Source organism: Sabethes cyaneus, chromosome 3 (assembly GCF_943734655.1).
Source record: "Sabethes cyaneus chromosome 3, idSabCyanKW18_F2, whole genome shotgun sequence".
In the NCBI taxonomy this organism is placed as follows: Eukaryota; Metazoa; Arthropoda; class Insecta; order Diptera; family Culicidae; genus Sabethes; species Sabethes cyaneus.
In genome coordinates, this window is record NC_071355.1 from 221,707,836 (window position 1) to 221,730,602 (window position 22,767).

A 22,767-nucleotide genomic window follows, 5' to 3' on the forward strand; every position below is an offset into this window, starting at 1 on the left:
CTTCAAATATATCTCCCACACTAAGGAGGAAAGCATCGAGCAAAGTTACTCGACTGTTTTCGCCATGGCTGTCGCAAATCAATTAATGACGCTGTAAAAAAAATCTGTACACGCTAATAAACGTAGGTTTCAATTTTATATACGTTAGTTATTCCGTGTTGTTATTGAATAATAAACTGTGACATTCTGTTGTATTTCTAAGTGACAAAATATTACCAACCAAACATTCAAGGTGAAGAGTTTATTCGAGAACATACATAACAACGCCATGATTGTTTCGAACTAGAACTCAACTCTATTGATCCTTTCACGGCCCGCTGCTTCTCCCAACTAGCATCACTACTTATGGTTTCAGTTTTTAATAAATACTTTATTAACGTTACTAAAGCAATGGTACAGTATTGAACATGACATCTCATCGAAGATCTATACTAACTGCTCGAACAATAATAACTCGATAACATTCTTCCAACGAATACACTTATTAGCAAAATTATACTATTTACAGCATTATCACAGCTACTAGACCGTCCGTTTCGACCGCCCGTCAAACTAAGCGCCAGTTTGTAGTTGTAGTTCTCGTTGTACTTCAGCTTGACAGCTTCGAAATCCTCCGGTAGCTGAACGCATTGCGAATCGAGAAAGTTAATCTCTTCGTTGCTGCTCTTGGCCAGGACGCACAGCTCCAGCGAGGACAGCCCGTTTCCAGCGATGTCCCGTCCGTTGATGGTTGCGAGACGACTACTGTAGGATACGACCCGTTCGTAAATGATGTTGTTCTGCTGGTCGCGAACATACACGTAAAAGTCCCCAATGTCGTTGGTTGAGGTGACGTACCAGTGAACAATCAGTTGACCCCGGAAGCTGTGGGAAACCAAAGGATTAGATTGGTGTTAAAATGTGGCTTGAGGCTTGATTTGGGCTTACTAGGACACTTCACGGAATCGCAGTTCCGGAAGATGTTTGTAGATATCTTTATCCGATGCTGGAACGCAGGAGAGAAGCTCATCAGCTACAGTGTACAGATGCTGTCCAGCAGTTGCGGTAGGCTCAGAGCAGCGAATTTGTTGATAAATTTCGGGAATCGAGGGTAGTCTTTTCAGGTAGTTATACAATGGTCTGATGTAGCAATCGCACAGCAACGGGTTGTCTATTTTGAATTGATAGAATATAATGTAAGTAAGAAATATCTATACCAATTTGTAAGTTGACATATTTCCAAAAAAAAATTGATAAGGATGAAAAAAGAGGATGAAACTAAATATTTTTTGTATTATTTTCATGTTTTTGACAATCGTGTGTGGCTTGTTTACATGATGATAGAAATTTAAATAAGATCATCCTGTTGCAGCCTCTCAGATAATTGACAGAGTAAACCTTCACAAACACTCGAATTGAAACCGGTGGAAATGACTAATTGTATGTGCATATAAACAAACTACCCAAAATTGTTATTTGACAGAAATGACGCCATCGTGCAATGAACTATATATTGATTGTTTCACGACCTCATAATACTAGGTATTTACATATAACATACTTACCCTCAAACAACACAGTCAGGTTAGTTGATTTCATTCTGCTAACTAGTTCGGTTTCGAACCTAGGAATCTGATTAGCCCGCAGATCCAGTAGAGTCAAGTGCTTAAGCTTGAGCAAACTGTCGTACGATACGTTCCAGATACGGTTGTGATGTAGCACCAGTTTGGAAAAGTTTTCAGCCATATTGAACACATCGTTTTCCAGTTTGATTACTTCGTTGTAAGACAAATCCAACGTTTGGAGGGAAGTTAGATTTCCCAGCACACCTCGCCGAATATCCTTGATATTGTTGTGGGAAAGGTTAAGATCCGTAACGGTTTTCATGCCAAATTTCAGATCATGCGTAATGATTGCCATAGTATTGTAACTGAGATCAACACTGCGCAATCGATACGGAATGTACGGATCGGAGGGGAACGTCTTCTTGGTGAGGAAACTGAACCGATTATGGCTGAGATTGATTTCCTCCAAGCTGAGACAGTTGTCCAGCACTCCGTTGGTTTTGTTGTCCAAGCTGCTGAGCATGTTATGTGATAAATCCAGTTTCCTGAGGGATACCAGCCCTAGTAAAGCGTCATTTGGAATCGAACTCAACAGATTGTTGGACATGTTCAGTGTTAGTAGCTGCAGAAGTCCGTCGAATGCCTTAGCGCTAATACTATTCAATCCGTTATTCATTATTTGTAACTCGAAAAGAATTGGAAGATTGCCTAATGCTGCCTTCGGCAGACTGGTAATATTATTATCCTTCAGAAGCAAATATTGTAGCGTTCCGAGATCCCCTAAACTATCACGGGGTATTTCTGAGATTTCATTAGCCTCCAGGTTCAATTTTTGCAAAGTTAATAAGCCAGCGAAGCTACCTCGTTCTAGATTGTTCTGCAGCTTATTGTAGCTTAGGTCTATTGAAAGCAGCGCATTCATTGTAGGCCAAGTTTTGTCCGGAATTTCACTAATTTCATTATGAGCCAAATTTAAATGGTTCAACGAAATTGGAATCTGGAAAATTCGTTCCAGTTTGTTGTGAGTCATCGTTAGAAAACGAAGTCCGCTGGTTTTAGCTAACGCTCCCCGGGTGATGTCCTTCAAAGAGTTGTGGCTCAGATCCATCTCGAGCAGGGTTGGTAGGGTTCCAAAGGTGGAAGGGCCGATTTTCTCCATTGCATTGTTGCTCAGATTTAAAATCCTCAGCGAGAACAAATTTTGAAATACGGCATTGTAAATAAATGAGATGTTGTTGTGCGACGCATCGATCGTATGCAGTTCGTAGAGTTTAGGAAACGTGTTTTTCGGTATCTCCACTATGTTATTATAGGAAACGTTGAGCACCCTTAGACCAGTCATGTTAGCCAATGGAATTTGGCTCATGTTGGTCAGTAGATTGTGCGTAAGAAGCCACTCGGAAGCGTACGTCGTTTCGTCGAATGCTGTACGTGGGATGCTTTTGATTAGATTATGGGACAAGTCAAGAACCGTCATATTGGCACAGTTGATGAACGATTTCGGTTCGATGGTTTCCAATCGATTGTGGGAAATGTTTATGTGCGTTAGATAGAGATCTTTGAATGCATCCTTTTGTATTTCTGTTATTTCATTTTCAGCTATATTTAGGATCTGAAAGGTGAAAAAGCAATTAATTTAACGAAAATTGATAGCGCATCATCTACTCACCTCAACATAGTTCAGCTGGGAAAACATCTGATAGTCTACTTTCTTGATTCGGTTTCGAGCCAGATCGATAGTACCGATTCTAGTCACTGAACCGAAGGTCCCCCGTCCAACATCACTAATCATGTTGTCATTTAGGTATAACCTTCTTAAGAACCTCATTCCACGGAACGTGTTGGCATCAATTTTCTTTATGTTATTGTGTGCCATATTTAGAACTCTCAATACAGCATTACGGGCGAAGGTTCCTCTCGTAATCTCCGAAAGGGCATTATGTGATACGTTGATCCACGTCATTTTAGTCAAATCCGATACATGGGAAGCATCCAGCTTCGTCAGATTATTGTAGCTGAGATCCAAAATCTCTGCTTCTCGGAGACCTTTGAATTGTCCTTTCTTCAAAGTCACCAACTGATTGCCGTGAATATCTAAAGTTTTGATCTTTTTAAACGACTAAAAAAAGTTGGAATTATTTACGTTACTTCTTATTAAACAAAAAACATTTTAGATTACTTACCATAAAAACATCCGCTCCTATATCGGTCAGTAGTCCATTGACGAAGTGAAACTTCTCCAATGAACCGTCGAATGACATGCCGGCGAAGACGCCTTTCGGTAAGTTTTCAATCCTGTGTCCATCAACGTTGAGTACCTTGAGTAGACCCAATACTTTTAGTGCATCGGCCGGGAAAGCAGTCAGCTCGCTTCGCATCAGATGCAATTCCAGCAATGTATCGTTGATGCCGTAGAATACATGGTCACTGATAGTGGCTATGGGTGTATCGTGGAGGTACAGCCGCTTCACGCTAAGCTTGTGCAGTAAAGTTCCAAAGAGGTTCTCTGATGTGGAGGAAATAAAAACCACACGCATGGATAGAAAAGGCAAAATATTAGTATTTACTCATTAGCTAGTATAAAAAAAACCGGCCGTTCAGCAAGTGAATAGCGCCGGCGTTTCGATCATGCGGATATGAGGATATGAAATAAAACACAAAAAAAAAACGTTTACCATTCACCAGGGGAAGGAAAAAAGCCTTGAACTTGAATTCGGTTTACTTAACACGTGGATGTATAGACAGACAAACATCGAACATAAAGCCATGGGGCGGTTCGTATTGATTTTCACTAAATATGCAACGCGCGATGCAGCAATGTGGAGAGGAAAAAGTGAATCGGAACAACATTGTTTCCTCATACGATTTTGGGAAATCTCGGTACGCATCGTTGATACTGGCCTCTTTGCGCTTGCGCAAATCAATTAACCTCTATGATGCGTGGTTAACAGTGAGTTTTTGAAATGTGCAGCGATTAATGATGAGGAAACAATATCGTGAAACGTACACTATTATCCAACATCGAGCTGTAATGGCTTAGATGTGGGGATTTTAAATGCTATAAAAAATAGTAGATAACGCTTGTTCGTTACGACAGTAACTATGATTCTGTAAAACGTTAGCACGTTGTCAATAAATATGAGTTTATGCTTTGATAGAGTTATTTTATAATACAAAGTATAATTTTTCATTGTTTTTTTAGGGCTTCAAATAAAATTAGTTGAAGTTAGATGAAGCCCTGGTAAAATTTATTTGAAAGAAATTTTAGATTCTAAAATTTGTAGCCTGTTTGTTGGGCATTGTGGTGAGTAATCATGGCTCTATTCTCACAGTCACCTTATTCACCTCACGCGTCTTATTCTGGCAGCCACCATCACTTCACCTAACAGCTCCCCATTGGATTTGTACAGTCATCCAGATGAGCGGAGTCGCCTAAGTGACTCAGAGAATCGAAAATTGGGCTCTCACCTAAAAAATTTAGGTGAGGTGATTGTGAGAATAGGGATCCATGCTTCCAGAAGAAAACGAATTAACTTTGATGTCAATAACCATGCAGCTCCATTCGTATAATTTTCATGGAGGCAATTCACAGCGCAAAGTGCATACATTGGCCGTGTACTGTCACTAGTCACATAACAGTCTCATTTATATATATTACATTATCTTCTAATATTTTGCAAAAGGAAGGCTACATGTAGATAATACTTTCCGTTGTCGTAACTTTATTTAACTAAAAGATTTTCAGATAACGGCCTAAACAGTTTTTTGACGCCATACGCCATCGGTTTCCGCATATATTTTTGAAATTCAAACCTCCCCCCTCCTCAGAAGAAAATTTGTTTTTGCTTCTTGGGTTACGCATCGCCTATTTTCCAGGATCTTAGAAGGCGCAAGTCGCAAGACCCAGTTGAGCCATCTCGCACGTTGGGTCCCTCTTTTCTGGGTGCCCGTGGAGGTGTTAAATATAACGGTTTTCCTTATGACTGTCTGGTCCACCGTAGCTTGCCGACTTTCACAAGATGTTCGATGGTAATTACCCCAAGTAGTGTCTGCTGCTCGTGATTCATATACAGTCAAGTCTCGTTTTACGTCCACTATTGGAGAACATAAAAAAAATCGGTCGTAAAAAACGAGGACGTCAATTAAAGTTTTAGACGTAAAACGAGAGGACGATGATACGAATTTCGGACGTAAAAATGTTGATGCAAAAGGAAATCACGTAAAATGAATGGACGTTGTCAGAGATTCTAGTGTACCTCCGCCGCTCTTGGTTTCCAGTTTTTGCTCCGTCAAATATCGTTCGCAAGGGCGGGCATGTCCTCCGTGAGCATCGTTAAATCCATAAAAACTACCGGTCTAATAAGGGCTGTGTACTTTATCAGTATCGTACGGTGGCTATCGTTTGCTAGCGGATGGTAGCGTTTTGCGAAAGGCAAAGTAGAGTCGATTTCATGCTTGAATGCGTGGCAAGAGCTCCTTATTTGTGTGATTTGCGGCCACCAGCGATCCCAAATATACAAACTCATCTTTCATTTCTGGTTCATCACTGCCAATGATTACCGTCCACGAAAAGTGCACGTTCCTCTCTTTGAGCCTGTACCAATCATGTATTAGGTCCAGGGCCGGCGCTTCCCTTGAGCAAAATAAGCAGCTGCTTGGAGCACCACTCCGAGAGGCGCCTACATTTAAAAAAACTGTAGCATTAAATAGAGAAGTGGTTAATATAAAACATTCTTCTTTTTCATTTAGCACCATAAAGCCGGGATGACAAGTGATGTATCTAGAGTTTCTCTCTGTTGTATTGGGTCCTGGGCTATTTGCCGCCAATTCGTTGAGCATTTCGACACAAACAAATCGGCTTCAACCTGGTCGAGCCCTCTAGTAAGTTGGGTCTGTCTATTCCTAAAAGCTCTCATGTTGGTGAACCGAAAATGTTGGTGAATTCATGTTCGGTCAACACTCTCGCCTGCGTATGAGCGCCACGAATCAAGCAGGTAAAAGAAGATGTTGAGCTTGTCGCTCGACCTTAATGACCCGCCAACTTTTTATTCGTTTCCAACCCAATATATGCGTACGTGATGGGGCCGTTAAGGCCGATGAAGGTCCAGAAGAGAGAAAATTCACAGCACGGTCATCCGGTATTCTTGCGACGGGACCAATCTATCGTACTCTCCCAACTTTCGACACTTGTGTACTTTGTACTTTGTACTTTGAGAAACATTCCAGGTAGTGCCTGCAGTGCATGGTTCATACGTCTACGCCATTCTTCGCTTTACATTTGCGCTCCACCTTCTCCTGATGAAAATCTATTCGCAACAAAACACAACAATCAAAACATTCAGATAAACGTGGTGGGAAAGTGGCATTAACATTATTTGATGTTTAATTATTTAGAAAATTTCGGGAGAAATTTTCGAATCTCTTCAGAATCCGCAAGCAGCCGATTCATCTTCGATGAAGTAGCAAGGTATGAGGACGAAGTTTCTGAAGTAACAGGAAATATGAACCGAACTTTTTCGTTTTTGAAGGCTTATCATTGTAATAATGGGTTTCAAGAAACCGACAATTATTCATAAGAAATGGCGGTTGACTGTGACCAGTGTTGCGAAGCCCGCAGTTGTGTGGGCTAATTTTCTCACACACGCGCACTCGTGTTAATGAACACGCCTGCATAAGCATTCCTTTCGGACTCCCGCTCTTGTTTATTCATGCACTTCAACGACTTTTGCGAGTGTGTATTTAGCTAACAGCTACGGGCATCACTTTCGCACGTCATCTCAGCCTGAGCAACTGATACCGATCACTCGCGAGGGCTAGCACTCCCAACCGCGTGTAGAATCGAGGGCGTAAGATGAAGAAGAAAACAAAAAGTAATGCAAAATCTGTATCCCAGTGTGCCGGTAGCCCTCACGGGCAGCTGGCTGCTCCCGAATTGTTTGCCTCGTGAGTAGTTATGCAGAAGGACGCTACGAGACTGTGCGTTTGCGAGTGTGTAGGTAGTAAAATGTCTGCACACGGCAACCCTGGCTGTTTTTCATTTGTTCTGGGGGCGCCATTTTAAGAATTTGCGTGGAGCGACAAATTGGCTAGCGCCGGCCCTGATTAGGTCTGCGACACATTAACACCCAACCCTACTAGCCTCCACTTTCAGTCTAGCGCAGATGGCCTCTACCGTTGCGAAGTTTCGGCATACAATACCAAAGTCATCAACGTAGCTAAGAAGTTTTCTACCGTCACTGAAAATTGAGTCTCTCGTTTCGATTTTGCTCGCCGGATCGTTTTCTCAAGGGAGATGCTGAAAAGCAGGCAAGATTAGCTGTCAATTCGTCTCGACTCTTGCCGCGCTTCAAAGGGACTCGATCCTAGTCTCTCCCAGCCGAGATTTGAATATACAACGTACCACGATGCCAACTAGAAAGCGCAATTTCAAACTTCTTTCATTTCAACTTGTTTTTTTTTGTGATATGAAGAAACCAAAATAGCTTTCGATTGCAAACAATTCTCCATTTCCTGAATAAACTCCTCAAGGTTAGGCTATGTCAGATTTTTTTTTGTAAACCCACCCTAAGAAAAAATTCTGGCTACGCCCTTGGGCAGAAAGTATACAAACACTTGGCCGATGATATCGAATTGAGTTTTTCTGAGAAGACTGAACAGAACTTGATGAAAAGCGTTTGATGCGATTCCGATAAAATAGGTACATTGTTACATTATCTTCAAATTTTTGTTTATCTGATATTTTAATATTCTAAATTTAACATGCAGATGCTTCACTTGCCAATGGCATTATTGATCCGTTTTTTTAAACGAGAAAGGAACCAACATCGCAATCAGTGAGCTACATTTATAGTATAAATGATCAATGATTTCTGGTATCAAAACATCGATGATATTGATTCTGAAGAGTTTTAGCTCAGCAATATGACGCTGTGGCCTTCTTCGGCGATCGTGTTATTTGACATTTTGGACCTGGCTATTTGATGGACAAGATTTAGATCATATTATTTTACGCCACTGTATGTGCGCTATTAGGACAAGCCTAACATTTCAGATACCGTCATCCGGGGCGAGATTGTGCCAAAAAAGCATATATTTTTGTTCTTTAGCTCAGTATATACACAATTTAGAAACTAAGTTGATTTCAAACCTGTCAATATATACTAAATTGCTCAATTAACAACTACCGTAGAGATGGTTTAGTTACAATGAAACCTAATTTAACTTGAAGTGCATGAACTTTGGCACAATCTCACCCCTTCTAGGGGGTGACATTGTGCCAAAAACATAAAGTTAGGCTAAAAACCTAATCAGTGAACATTACCATGTTTATAAACAATACACATAAATATCAGTATAAAGTAGTTCATATGGGGCCATCCATGAACTAAGTGGACTATTAGGGACAGGGAGTCGGTCAAAAACAACGCATCATGTAAAAAGTATGAACGAAAATAACCCGGAGAGGTCTGAAATAACTAAAAATGGGTTCGTAGTCAATGGACAGCCTTTATATAGCCAGTAGCGTTTCTAGGGTTATCAAGGGGGAGATATATGAAGGGGTGTATCCTAAGGGGGCATACCTTTTTGATCATTTAACAAAAGTAACCATTACTTCATTCGATAACCCGCGGCCGCAGAACATGTGGCCTATCCCATCCCCTTCCCCCTTCCTTAAAACTGACAGTTTATACATGGTATAACATATTCGTCTTATATTAGAGTGTTTATTCAAAGTATCTGAAATTTCCAGAGAAAAAGTAAAAATTATTTAGCAGACATATTATGCTGTTTGCTCCAAAATGGATGATGCAATCTAATCTGTCAAAATATTGTGCTCAATAGTAAAGAATGTGAGTGTGCTGGTGTATACTGACGTGTTTTTGTTGTGTATGTGAAATCCACAAATTGGATCGATCATTATGGCTTGGCACAATCTCACCCCCGTGAAGCTCGAAAAGTACAAAGTTTCGAAAAATATTATTTTCGTAATCAAAACTTATCCAACGCATAATAACCTTTCAATACATTATAAATGATGAGTTTATATACCTTCAAGATAGCAAGTTGATCCGATTTCTTGTTTGAGTTGGTTTATGCGGGACATTTTTTACAACCGTTATTTCCGCGTATTTTTGATCGCGCACTTTGAAACCCTGTTTAGGCTAAATAGCTTGCTAATATTACCTGTGTTCCATTCTATGTTATGAATAAATATGTTATATTCATCATCATTTTGAATTTAGGTCACCAGTTTCTATAGATATAATAAATTTTCACAAATAAACATTTTTGGTTTTTGGCACAATCTCACCCCCGTGGCACAATCTCACCCCGGATGGCGGTAGTCTAATCGTCAACATAGCGCACGCGTTTTATGAAATAGCACAAATTTTGGAAAGTAGTTCACATTCAGAATCGATTGAGGCGTAAGGCGTCAACCCAAAAAATAGTGAACGTTTTAGCACGAATATTATTGGAAGGGTATTTTGATTGACAAAAAATAGAAAGCATGTTGCTTAGATAAGAAACATCATGTTGTGGAATTTTTTTTCTACTTATTTTTAAATGAATCCCAAAAAGTTTATTCAGAAACCTTAGATTAATGTTTTATTTATACTGTGGTAAGTAGTATAGTTCTCGTTGATATCGCTCAAGCACATTAATATTAAACGATCGTTTAAACAATACACATAACGCTCACATTCAATGCATTCGACACACACCGTTTAAGCAGTGTGTGGCCTCGAACAATTTTAGCTCCAATCTTCCTATTTCAGCCAATGTAACAGTATCCATCATGATTCTATGAGCGCACTATTAAAACAGTTAATGTGTAATATTGAGTTTCATCGCCATTTCAGCAGTCAGCTTGCCTCAACATTACCCAGACATTTTTTGCTTGCACATTTTCCGAGCTCGTCAGGTGTGGTTAATTGCTGTACGATTCAGCGATGGAATGTGACCAGCCAGTAGACTACGCAGGAACCATGGACTCGAATTAAAAAAATGTAGGCGTTCACTTGCAACAAGTCGAGCGAAATAAAAAAAAACAATTGTACAGTTTTTGCAGTTATGTTAAAGTTTACCATCAACATTAGCATAACATGCATTCATCCTTTAAACTAAAAATGATGAAAGCTTACACATTTTCATGTTTACGCACAAGTTCATTTTCATACTGCAAACATATTAAAAAATGTAGTTTAATTATCACATTCATCAATGGAGCAGCTGACATAAAAGGTAGTTTCGACTGTTCTAGTTCAAAAGTCACCCATAATAGTTTCGCTCATTACCGGATTCCGAACACTTTTGTGCATTTACGGTGAATTAGAAAAAACTAGATCAATAACCATCATGAATAATATAGTGTTGAACGCGGCTGCCATTCGGCTTTGCATTCACTTCGCCTTGGCATCACAGAGCACGAAGGAAACTCATCATTCAAATTAGCACGTTGTGTATGTTGTTATGTAAACCGTAAAAGTGACCATTCCTAAATCGATTTGATATAATGCATGTTATAGGTAGATACTTTCAAATTCAAAACCATGCTTAGACGATTTAGTTACCGGGGCCGCGCCGGTAACTGACGCCGACCGACGCGACGTGAGGTATGGCCTTTTTTCAACGCTGTGCTTACATGAAGCGAAAGCCTCAACAATTTTCCGCCGTCGATTTATGGAAATTTACAATAACAACCGTTCCGTACGAGAAGGTAAACCTGCTTTCCGGTTCGATGTAATTAAAAAAAATCTGAATGGTATAGCCGTTGCTTCAAATAGTAGCGATGAGATAATCTAGTAATTGAAATTACTTTTGACTTGTCATTAATGATTAATTTAATCATTACTGGAATGATCAGTTGAGTAGTGGGTATTAATATTTTGCTCTTGTTTTGGAAAGCATGCAGCTCAAATCTATGAATGAATGAAAGCTATCTGCTCACGTGTGTGCCGATTTGTATACGGTTCAAAAAAGATCTGTAGGAAAGTTTCCATTAGTATCTTAGTAGGAATAACGGCAGAATTAAACAATATAACAAAAGCCTCTTTTACCATCAATCGGATTAATTAGTTTTTTTGTTTACCAAATGACCAAAAATGAGAGCTCCGATGCAAATACGGTAACAGGTTATTGCCATGTGCTATGTTATTTTCCTCAGTTTTGCTTTCTGCCGAAAATATTTTCATGAGCGTGGTCTTGTTTGACATATTTGTAGCATGAAGCAGAGTGAAACAAGGAAAAGCGTCGATCCGGTATCAACCATTGTTCCTACATGGAATTCAGTGAAAGCTCGATCATATTTCGTTCCTATTCCATTCAGGTTCATTCAAATGAAACCATATAAATAATATTTCTAAGAAAACGGAAAGTAAATATCTAACTAACAAATGTTATTGATGAGAAGAGCTTCTTTCATACATCAATTTGCATATACATACTGTCATCCGTAGTGATAGTGAAATGAGAATAAAACATAATATTGCCAATCAAAAATGGTGCGAAGAAATTCTCTCGAAACTTTCAGCATTGCCACAATGAAAAAAATTGCGAACATTCGCCAATTCTACATGACCAAACTAATTTAAAACAACAAGGAAAATACGACATCAACGGAGGAGCCGGTTGGAGGGAATTGCCAAATGTAACAATCGGCAAACAGCACAATAAGCAAAACCACTTGGACACAACAGCACATGTGAAATCAAAGACGAAACAAAACGATAACTCAAGAGAGTTTTCGAAATAAGCGGGAGACCTACATAGATTTTCCTTCGTGCGAATTGCTATGCTGCCGACTGACTGTATACTTACGTATTTTGCAGCGTTTTATGTGCAACTCCTCTACCGGCACGTTCAGGCTGGCTAGGTTGATGAAAGCCACCGACAAGCTGGCCAGATTGGAGTTCTCGCAGTCAACGTAGATGCCATCGTCTGTTCCACGTGTGCAAACGCAGGGGTACAGCAATTTCGCCCTGAAAAAAGGAAACAAATTTTGTTGCAATTGACGAGGTGAGTTATTTATATACACAAAGCTTTGAATTCAGCGTTTCTTAAAGAAAGAAAAGTGTAACAAAAATCGCCCCCCTGTGACTTTTTTATATGTTTTGTTTCTATTGTCAAATAATCGGTCTGCTGTTACATAATATTAATACATGCCATTAGTAACGTCGACCCGGGTTTCTTAGGGATACTTTAGAAATATTCAAACTGCATGCAATATACAATAGAATAAACCACTAACGTACCTAAAACAGATACACACCTCTGTTTAACACTTGTCTCAACTTTATCGCACACCACGTTGGTCGCTTTGATTTACTACACATATTTTGTCCACGCCAAAAATAAATTTCACTGAAATCACTTAAAGCAATTGTGAAATTATTACTAATTGGTGTTGGTGGTGTAATCATTCGATAAATCTTATATATAAAAATGGATTTCTGTCTGTCTGTCTGTCGGAATGTTCCTTATAGAATCAAAAACCACTGAACCAATCAGCGTGAAAATTTGCATGTAGAGGTTTTTGGGGCCAGGAAAGGTTTTAATGATGGTTAGAGACCCCTCCCCCGACTAAGAGGGGGGGCTCCCATACAAATGAGACACAAATTTCTGCATAACTCGAGAACTAATCGAGCAAATAGAACAAAATTTGGCATGTGGGTGTTTTTGGTGACAAGAATTTACTCTATGGTAAATTGAGACCCCTCCCCTCTTTAGAATTATGACTCTTCTCCCCTTTAAGAGGGGGGGGGGGCTTCTATACAAATGAAATACAAATTTCCTCATAACTCCAGAACTAATCAAACAAATGGAACCAAATTTGGCATGTGAAGGTTTCAAGACTCTTTTTTATGGTGAATTAGGACTCCTCCCAACTTTAGGAGGGGGGCTCCTATACACATGAAAAACCAATTTCCTCATAACTCGAGAACTAATCCATCAAATGGAATCAAATTTGGCATGTGGGGGTTTTTGGAGACAAGAATTTTTTCTATGATGAAATATTTAATAACCATATTGGATCAGCGGTACTGGTGAGCAGAATATCCATATCAAATTCACCTTCAATCACATGTATTTTTTTTATATTATTGAAAATTACCAAATTACCAAATACATACAAAATATTGATAATATCGGTACAAACGAGAACATAATAACATCTGCATACTGCAACAACAAGCCAAACGAAAACCGGCAAGGGATTTCCGGTTTTTTTTTGTAGATTAGTGCTAGCTCAAGTGGAGAGGAGATATCTATGGCGAGGACAGGAAAGATGAGAGGACTACAAAACGGGGAATTACTTAACGGGATGTAGGTAAAACTCAAACATGAAGGTATGACATTGAACTTTGACCAGAATATTATTATAACCTTACTATATATTATATTATAATTGTTATCATTGTTATGAACAGCATAATTGTGGAAGGCTGGATGATGGAGTGGATTGCCAACCGGAGTCCTTAAGGTCTGAAACAGTTATGCCAAGTTCTTCTTCTCACAAACAAGCCATCACGTGGGTTAAAGCTGGTGCAGCGAAATTGATTATTACATGGAAGGATCCTAATGTTGGAAGGAAAATCTTAAAACCCCGGAATGCGCACAAGTGTCTCTGCTTGTGGGTCCGCCAAACCCCTTTTGGTCCTTCTATAACAGCATTAGTGTGATATTCATTTGATAATCAAATTTGGATCTACTGTAAGTCTACCCACATACACTGGCAAGTCCTTGAAATGATGGTGGATTTCCCTCTTACTACTTACTACTACAAGAATTTTTTCTATGATGAATTAGGACCCCTCCCGTTTTTAAGAGGGGTGGGGGGGGGGTCTCCCATACAAATAAAATACAAATTTTCTCATAACTTTAGAACTAATCAAGCAAATGAAACTAAACTTGGCATGTGGGTGTTTGGGAGGCAAATTCTTTTTCTATGCTCCCCTCTTCAGGAGGTAAGTTATATCCCCTCCCCCCATAAAAAGGGACGCTCCCGTACAAATAAAATATGTACAAATTTTCTAATAACTAGAGAACTAATCAACCAAATGGAACCAAATTTGGCACGTGGGGGGTTTTGGAGGCAGGAATTTTTTGTATGATGGTTTTAGTCGCCTCACCCCTGTGGTAGGGGTATAAGGACTCTCATACAAATAAAAGCGAAATTTTTGCGTAACTCAAAAACTAATCGAATTCGAGACATTTTAGACTCTTCCATAAAACATTAGTCAAAAACAAGATCACCAAAAACTATCAATTAGGTTTATTTATTTTCCTAGGTCTACTGACCTCTATTACTTTCTTTCAGTTGGGTCCGAATGAGCGACAGCGAGTAAGGAGAGAATAACCCCTGCGAAATGGTACTTTCCAAGAAAACATTTTTCGCAAAATGGTACATCCCGCATTCCCACGTAAGATTTTTCGCGAAATGGTATTCCGCGAAACTCTATATTCCGCGTTATGGTCAACTGAGAAGTGGTGTTCCGCAAAACGGTATGCGGCGAAATGTTATATAATCATGGCGCATATTTAAATCTATCCGCTTTATTTTTTCAGGCTAAGCAATGGGGGGAGTTGTTTTCTACTTTACTGTGAGAAAAATTTGTATATTAAAACACCCATGAACTCCTCAGAAACTTGCAAAACTCGAGATTGTGACAAAGGTCTTCCGAGATTCACGATTTATGTACAACACAGTTTAATTTGTGGCAATACGAAGTTTGTCGGGTCAGCTAGTCTTATATATAAAATGGATTTCTGTCTGTCTGTCTGTCGGGATGTTCCTTATAGAATCGAAAACTACGGAACCAATCGGCGGGAAAATTTGCATGTAGCGGTTTTTGGGGCCAGGGAAGGTTTTTATGATGGTTAGAGATCCCTCCCCCCACTAAGGGGGAGGGCTCCCATACAAATGAAACACAAATTTCTGCATAATTCGAGAACTAATCACACAAATGAAACAAAATTTGATATGTGGATATTTTTGGTGACAAGAATTTTTTCTATAGTAAATTGAGACCCCTCCCCTCTTTAGAAGACAATTATGACTCGTCTCCCCTTTAAAAGGGGGGGCTTCCATACAAATGAAATACAAATTTCCTTATAACTCGAGAGCTAATTCTGGCGGTTGGTTTTTCAATGTTCTCTATTGGTGAAAGGGGATCCTGCGTCCTAGCATAAAAGAGCATACTGTTTTTCGACATTTACTTAAAATGTAAGTAACTGCTTCTGCTCAAATTCTTCATCGAGTGAACTGTCACAAGAGAATTCAATGAATTTTGTTCGCTCCTCTCCTCAAGATATATCCGATCTAATTCCTTCTATGCTCCCGAATCCCTATTTCTATTTAACATCGGCGATGGAGTTCCAAACTGGAGATTACCGAGTGTCGTAATTTGGGTCACGCATGATCGGCCACTACGAAGACTAGCGTCAATTTTCTCCTAGATCCGATTATGACCTTGAGAGTGATACAGAGCAACATGATTTTACATAGTCAGATAGAGTCCATATCATAAGGACTTTTATATGTCCTGCATCACCGTGACGTGGAAATATCGCGGTTTTCCGAATATTGCTAAAGAGCTGATGCACATTTGCGTCATTGCGTGGTCGTTTCATTTCTGCTTCAATTTTAGCTAACGGCGCGCCAGTGTTGACGCGGTTAATGAGAGAATGAGACGTATTATAGGCGTGACGTGCTACTTGTTTTGGTTACTCCGACCTCCGCTAGGAAGTTAACCCAGATGCTCTGCCGGTGAATGCAACAGTAACTCCAAACTAATCCATATCTTACTTGCACTGATGTGTAAAAATATCTCTATTTTCTCTGCTAACACCTATTGATGTTCAACGCATAGAAAGTATCAAAGAAAGTAATAGACCTCCTAATACTTTTGACAAACCTCTAGAGGTTCGCCAAACCCCATTAGGGAACCGCTGATTTACGGTTAAGAAATGTGGACAATGCTGAAGAAGGACTAACCAGTGCTCGGAGCGAAGCAGAGACGTTTTGGGTTGAAGATAAATACGTCTAAAACGAAGTATGTGTATGCTAGCGGACAGAACCGAGCGCGACAGGGTCCGTATAGGCAGTATCATGATAATCGACGGTGATGAGTTTGAGGTAATTGATGAGTTCGTGTATCTTGGTTAACTGGCAACAGAGGACAACGTATAAAGTCTACCTTGTACAAAACGCTAATTAGAATGGTTTTCTGCTACGGGCATGAAACGTGGACAATGTTAGAAAAGGGGGGGCGAACAATCGGAGTTCAAATGGTGAACTTCTTAGGCAGCGCATATTGCTAGAATGCTGGCAAGGTGACAAGACCAGGTGGAGTGCAAGTCTGGGCTGGGTACCGACCTAGACCGAGCTAGATTGAGGAATTACTTTATGGAGGCCTGTCATAAGATCTATAAGGTTAACTAACAACAGCGGTAGCTTAATGCTTCAGAAAGATCTCATTTTAGATTTTTACAAAAATCAGAAATGCTGGAATTTTTCAATTTTTTTTAATATGTTGTATATTAATTTGAAAAATTCATGATAAATATGGCCATTTTTTCTTGCAAATAGAAGGTTGTACTTACTTTTCCGGACATGTATACTTTGGCCCTGGTGGAATGTACTCCGCTGTGGCGATTTGCAGTAGACACAGGAGAGCGAATATAATTACATATCTCAGCATGCTACCTCCCAGTATATGTTGTTTCATTGTTGGACGATGAAATTGCTGAATTTCCTTTCGCTTTTGATACAACTGCTAGTAGTTTCCACGCGGTTACTGCAGCGCACATTCACTGCCTAGAGTGACGTTCTCAGCGCTACCAGCACAATTCAATACGTTGTTCGTTCGGTGCCCGAAACAGGAATTACAGTCGTTGTCGTCGTTCATGCGATTAATCAGTATGACCTTCAAGATCATACTGACCGGGGAGTGGTTTGATTCTCAGCGTAAGCGCCACCACGGCGGTTGGATAACTTATTACCATTTGCTATGTTTACATTCTATTTATTTTTCCAACAGAGACACAAGACAGTTAACTAATAGAGTTCAAATGATAGCCTGTTGCTATCTCACGTTTCGCAGCTATAAAAAACAAGTTCACACTACTCAACCTGGGTAAAAAAAACCTGTCAACCGAAACTTAAACTAACGTCAGCGTCAATTAACGTTAAGGCCTTGACCCGACTTTTCACAAATATGTACACTTTTATCATATCATAGCATCACATTTGCTCAATGAGTCGCTTGAATTATGGTAACGATTTCAAACACAACCCCCACATGGATTACTCCAATTTAATGACGCATGCCTTTTTATCTCAAGCAAAGCCTGCCTGCCAAAGGTTCGTCGCCACTAACATTTAAGTCTCTCGTTTAACGCACGGCTGGCCTCGATCAAGTAAGTATCCATGGCTACTAGGCTCTTTGCCTAGTAGTCAAAGAAACTGTAGATAGAGCAAACGGGTGAAAAATACGTATTATTAAGACCATTTTTTCCTTTTCCAATTTGACTGATCCTTCTTTTCACACTAATTATTCAATAATGATTGTACTTTTCCACCAGTACACTTGGCAGATCAGCACAGGCGTTTCAACATAATTTTGCAATTCACTTGTTCACTCTATTGCGGATAATTAATTCAGCAAAACACGTTTCAACTCCTTTGTAAGCTCTTTAAGTGATGGCAAATTACTAACGGGCAATGATACCATTTCGCTCATTTAGGCTGGTAAACTGGAAAACAATGTTTAATGGCCCCCGTTTTCTGAGGAATGACATTCGAAATAATATATTTTTATCGATTCAGGCAGAACATAACATCATATACAGTAGGTATTGTACAACTCTAATAACATATTTGCTTTAATAAATCCAAACAAAATTTTGCTGAGCTCGGCTGTGTCTGTCGTAATGCCCACCCACTAACATTCACTCCCGTTGGGTCCACTGTTACTGCACGGTCTGCACAACTCCAGCAAGATCGACTAATCGCGACGAATGTGAAAGTGTAACTGAGACGAAGTAGTCCAAAGCTGGTTTCAGTTTGGGGTTTGGTTTCTTGCTTGTTTCTTGGTCTGCTGTTCACAGAGTTGCAGTGCATCAGCAATGAGGGAGGCAACAGTAGAGGCAACAGTAGTGATCGTTCACGTAAGTGGGTGTGCTGTGCCTTTGCGGTTCGAATATCACCCATACACCCAATCAACTCGCGATCATTCATTTCTTCTGTGTACCTACATGTTCAACATTGTTTTGACTTCTGACTGGTGCAGATGCGGTTTATAAAGAGCGTTGAATATTATTTCATACCATAGTTTATTTGGTAGAAGGTTGTCTTTAGTATTTGCTGAATTTAATACCAAATTAGCACGAGAAATTGACTGAGATTTGGCAAATAGTAAACTAAATAACTCAGAATTCATCGTCGTTTACCCAAAAACCGGCATTTCAAAATCTATTTGTGTGCTTCTAACAATATTTTTAATATTTTTGTTAGCTTACTATATTAAGACTCGATTAGTTTTTGCTTACGAGAAAACATTACTTTCGATTATACAGATTTAGAGCTTAATCGTATACATCATAGTGTAGTCCTGTCAAACGAGGAATTTTTTGAGATATCTTGAAATTTGTAGCAAAATGTGGGTCTATGAAGACGCATGGTACATGGTAATAGTGGCAAAGTACCTGAATAGTACAGCAAAATGATAGGATACTGATTTGACTGTGCAACAAACATTTCATAATCCGCAATTTTATTTAACGAAAAGGGCTATTAAATTTTTCTCGTATTGTTAATTAGATAATTGCGGTACAAGTTTTTCTATAATCTTCATCTTATCGGTTTACGTTTTGTCGGTTTTGTGGATTGATGATGATATATTTCGATGTGTCATGTGTTTTTGATGTTACTTCCACAGCGTTTTTACTGTTTTTTGATTATCGTACAAATCGGGCCATAAGATCTCAGGAGTTTATGAAAATATGTCCATGGCCAGAGCTCATGGATACTAAGTCTCCTGTGCGATTAATTTTTTCCAGTAATCGCGAAAAAATATAATCTGGAAAAAGTTTTTCAAACAGTTTCTACGGTTGTGGAAACCTGCAGCTGCAACTACACTATGAAACGGGCTTCATAGAAAAGAAACAGAAAGGGACAAAAAATGTGCTTGAACATTATCGAAAGATAGACTACAAGAGAATAAAAGCAAACTAGTAAGCATAACAGACTATTTTATACTTACTAAAAGAAACTGATAATAATATAGCGTGCAGGGATGGCACCTCCTCAGAAGAAAAAAAGAGAAGAGAAAAATTCAAACTGTGCTCAGTCTTCAACGCGATTTATTCTGCTCCGTTTCATTTTAACTGTGCTCTTTCTTGCTGAACGCACTTGTATGAGCAACCGCACACTGTGCTACTCATTGAGGAGAATGTTAATACACTTTGAATACGTTGATGCGATGCACTGACGTATGATTTAACATTTAAATTTTAACATGGGTAGTGCGTTGAGAAAAAACGACGATTGTCAGTAGCGGTCATTGCCATCAGAAAAATATTAATCCATTAAAGCAGTTGAATCATGATTCTTACATTTAGTATATTCAGTTGAGTTTGGCTGCCCGTGAACGCAACTGCATCATATGGTTAGGCATGTCACAACGGTAACAGTGCGAAAAATGTTATTTAGATATGGCAACATTTGAATTCCCATACATTTGCTTCTTGACGCACACCAACAGGGAAGTCCCATTATAAACAAAGGCAATTCTCCGCTAAGATTCAAAATTTAACGACTTTTGATTGTCTTGACGCCTCTGAGTCTATAGTTGCTGTACGCGCACCGGTTGTTTTGTTTCCACGTTTACTGCTGTAGCTACCGAGAGGACCGGGAGCAAAACCGAAAGTTGCTCATTTAAAGAGCGCATTAAGAAGTTTTTCTGCGGGTCAGTTTTTCTCATTGTGTTTAGTCTGTTTCTCATTGTGTGGATTTATTTCTCATTTCTGAAAGCAGTTCTGCTCATTGTGTTGAACAAAAAAAGTTGCACTTTTTGCACAATGAGTGAGGAAATAACAAGCCTGATAGCGTGTTAGTCGTTTTCATGCATTTTAACATCTGGCTTTCTAGCATCTTTACATAATCTTTTGCACTCTTTTTAGCGATTTCTTGTAATTTTAATCGACTACTGCGGCGGTTTTAATTTGATGGTATCTTTTTGTCGTCATTATAGTCACTATAGTTTGCTCGGCAATTCTTGACGCTGTTTTGCCATTTTTTGTCGTATCTTCGTCTATTTATAGTCTTTTCGTCGCTTTGTCTGTCTTTTTTGGCAGTCTCGTTGCTTCTTTGGCGTTGTTTCGACGTAATTTCATTATATTTTTGTCATCTTTCATCTATTTTTATCGTCTACTTGTTATCACTTTTTCGTCATCTTTCCGTTAACTTTTCGCTGTGATTTAGCACCTTAGTAATCTTTTTTCATATATATTGGTGTCTTTTGTATAATGTTGTCTTTTTTTATATCATCTTACTGTGTTATTTTTTCATCGTCTTTTTGTGATAATTTTGTTGCCTTTTTTTGTAGTCGTCATCTTTTTGTCATATTTTTGTTATCTTTTCAACGTTTTTTGTCATTTTTTTTCATCGCAGTTTCCTTGTTTTCTGACGTCTGTTTTTGGAATTTTTGTAGCTTTTTCACGGTTGTTGCCATTTTTGGGAATGTTTCGTTGTCATTTTGTTCTCTTTTCTTCATATTCAAATCAATTGTTCTTTTCAAAAAGATAACGAAATCTTTTTATCGTCTTCTTTTGTTATCGTTTTGCAGTTGGTTTTTACTGTATTTTTATCACTTTAATGTCATTTTTTCGTGGTCCTGTTTGTTGTCGAGACAACAAAAATGTTGTCTTTTTCTTGTATTTTCTGACGCTTTTTATGCATCTTTTCTCGTGTTTTTAGTTAGTTTTTTTTGGACTGAAAATTGGACCTGATGCAGCTTGCAAGTCATAAGCGAAATACGTATCTGTCGGATATAAAATTAATAGTGGAATTTAATCGTGGAAAAATTTCTTCTTCTTAATTTCAGTATTCCATTTGCGTTATGTCATCATTTGTTTTTTCATCACTTTTTCGTATTTTTTCATCACTTTTCGCCATCTGTTCGTAATTTTTGACGTCTGTTTTTGGCATTTCTGTTGTTTTTTCAGTTGCTTTTTGCCGTGTTTGTCGTCTTTTTCGTTGTCATGATGTCGTTTTATCTACTTTTTTGCATCTTTTAATCGTCTTTCGTCGTCGTTTCTCCGTTTTTCTGTTGTATTTTTTATTTGTTGTATTTTCGTCTTTTTTGTCGTCTTTCGTCGTTTTTTCGTAAAATTTTCTTCTAATTTTTGTCATGTTTCATTACTTTTTCGTCTTCATTTCAACGCATTTCGTCTTCTTTACGCTGTCTTTTCTTCGCACTTCAGTCATCACCCTTTTGTTGTATTCTATGAAGGCTTAAATTCTCAACAGTTTTTAATTATCGCATAAAGAGTATTGAAGAGTATAAAGAGTATTAAGTGAAGAGTAAAAAGTAGTTCATTAAAACAGCTTATTCGCTTGTCAGTGGGCACTAATCTTCCACAATTGTGAGGAACGTGCTGCTGCTGCTCGAGTCAAAGATGCTACTGATATCTGTTGATACTTATTCCAAGTCCGCATAAGTTTTACCTTTATCTATTGGAAAAATTTTAAAAATTCAGGAACTACTGAACCAATTTTTTTTATAATTTCTTGGTAAAAATTAGAAAATGATTTTTATAGTTTTTCAGACTCTTGAACAAATCACAATTTTAACCGCCAATCATTAGCCTAACAAGCCAGTCGTCGTATATTCGAGTTTCGGTTGGGCGGCGCTGCTATCCACCTTTTCTCGTGCGTAATGGTGGCTGGTGGGTACAACTTTCGGAAAATATTAGCTTGCCGTTGGCAACTTTATTCACGTCAAGTTAACATTTTCACCCTTGATTGTTGTTGTAGAATTATCAAGCGTACGTGAGCGGAGTTGCTAAAAGCAAATAAACATTTTCGTAGAGTGTATCCACTAGCCGCCATTAAGCCTGCGAAAAGGTCGATATAGCTATCCGCGAGCGATCAAGGCGACTGGTGGGTACAACTTACTGGTGAGGTACAGGGCGATAGGACGGTTTTTTTTGTAAAAATTAA

The 22,767-nt window shown here is 38.9% G+C and overlaps 1 protein-coding gene across 1 annotated transcript; it reads right to left on the reverse strand.

Moving 5' to 3' along the window:
* Window positions 1-431: 431 nt before the first annotated feature.
* LOC128740765 (protein artichoke) lies at window positions 432-17,272 on the reverse strand. The gene is made up of 7 exons (XM_053836331.1): window positions 17,148-17,272; window positions 12,363-12,523; window positions 3,728-4,050; window positions 3,214-3,663; window positions 1,545-3,156; window positions 928-1,150; window positions 432-864 (listed from the first exon to the last, which is right to left on the reverse strand). The coding sequence occupies exons 1-7, from the start codon at window positions 17,270-17,272 to the stop codon at window positions 432-434; spliced, it is 3,327 nt and encodes a 1,108-aa protein (XP_053692306.1).
* Window positions 17,273-22,767: the final 5,495 nt, after the last annotated feature.

Excerpts from the sequence above, each read along its gene's own strand:
- LOC128740765 (XM_053836331.1), bottom strand. The coding sequence starts at position 17,272 with ATGAAACAACATATACTGGGAGGTAGCATGCTGAGATATGTAATTATA. Across the intron at positions 3,157-3,213 it reads CCCAGCTGAACTATGTTGAG|ATCCTAAATATAGCTGAAAA; the intron begins GTGAGTAGATGA and ends TTCACCTTTCAG. Across the intron at positions 865-927 it reads CGATTCCGTGAAGTGTCCTA|CTTCCGGGGTCAACTGATTG; the intron begins GTAAGCCCAAAT and ends GGTTTCCCACAG.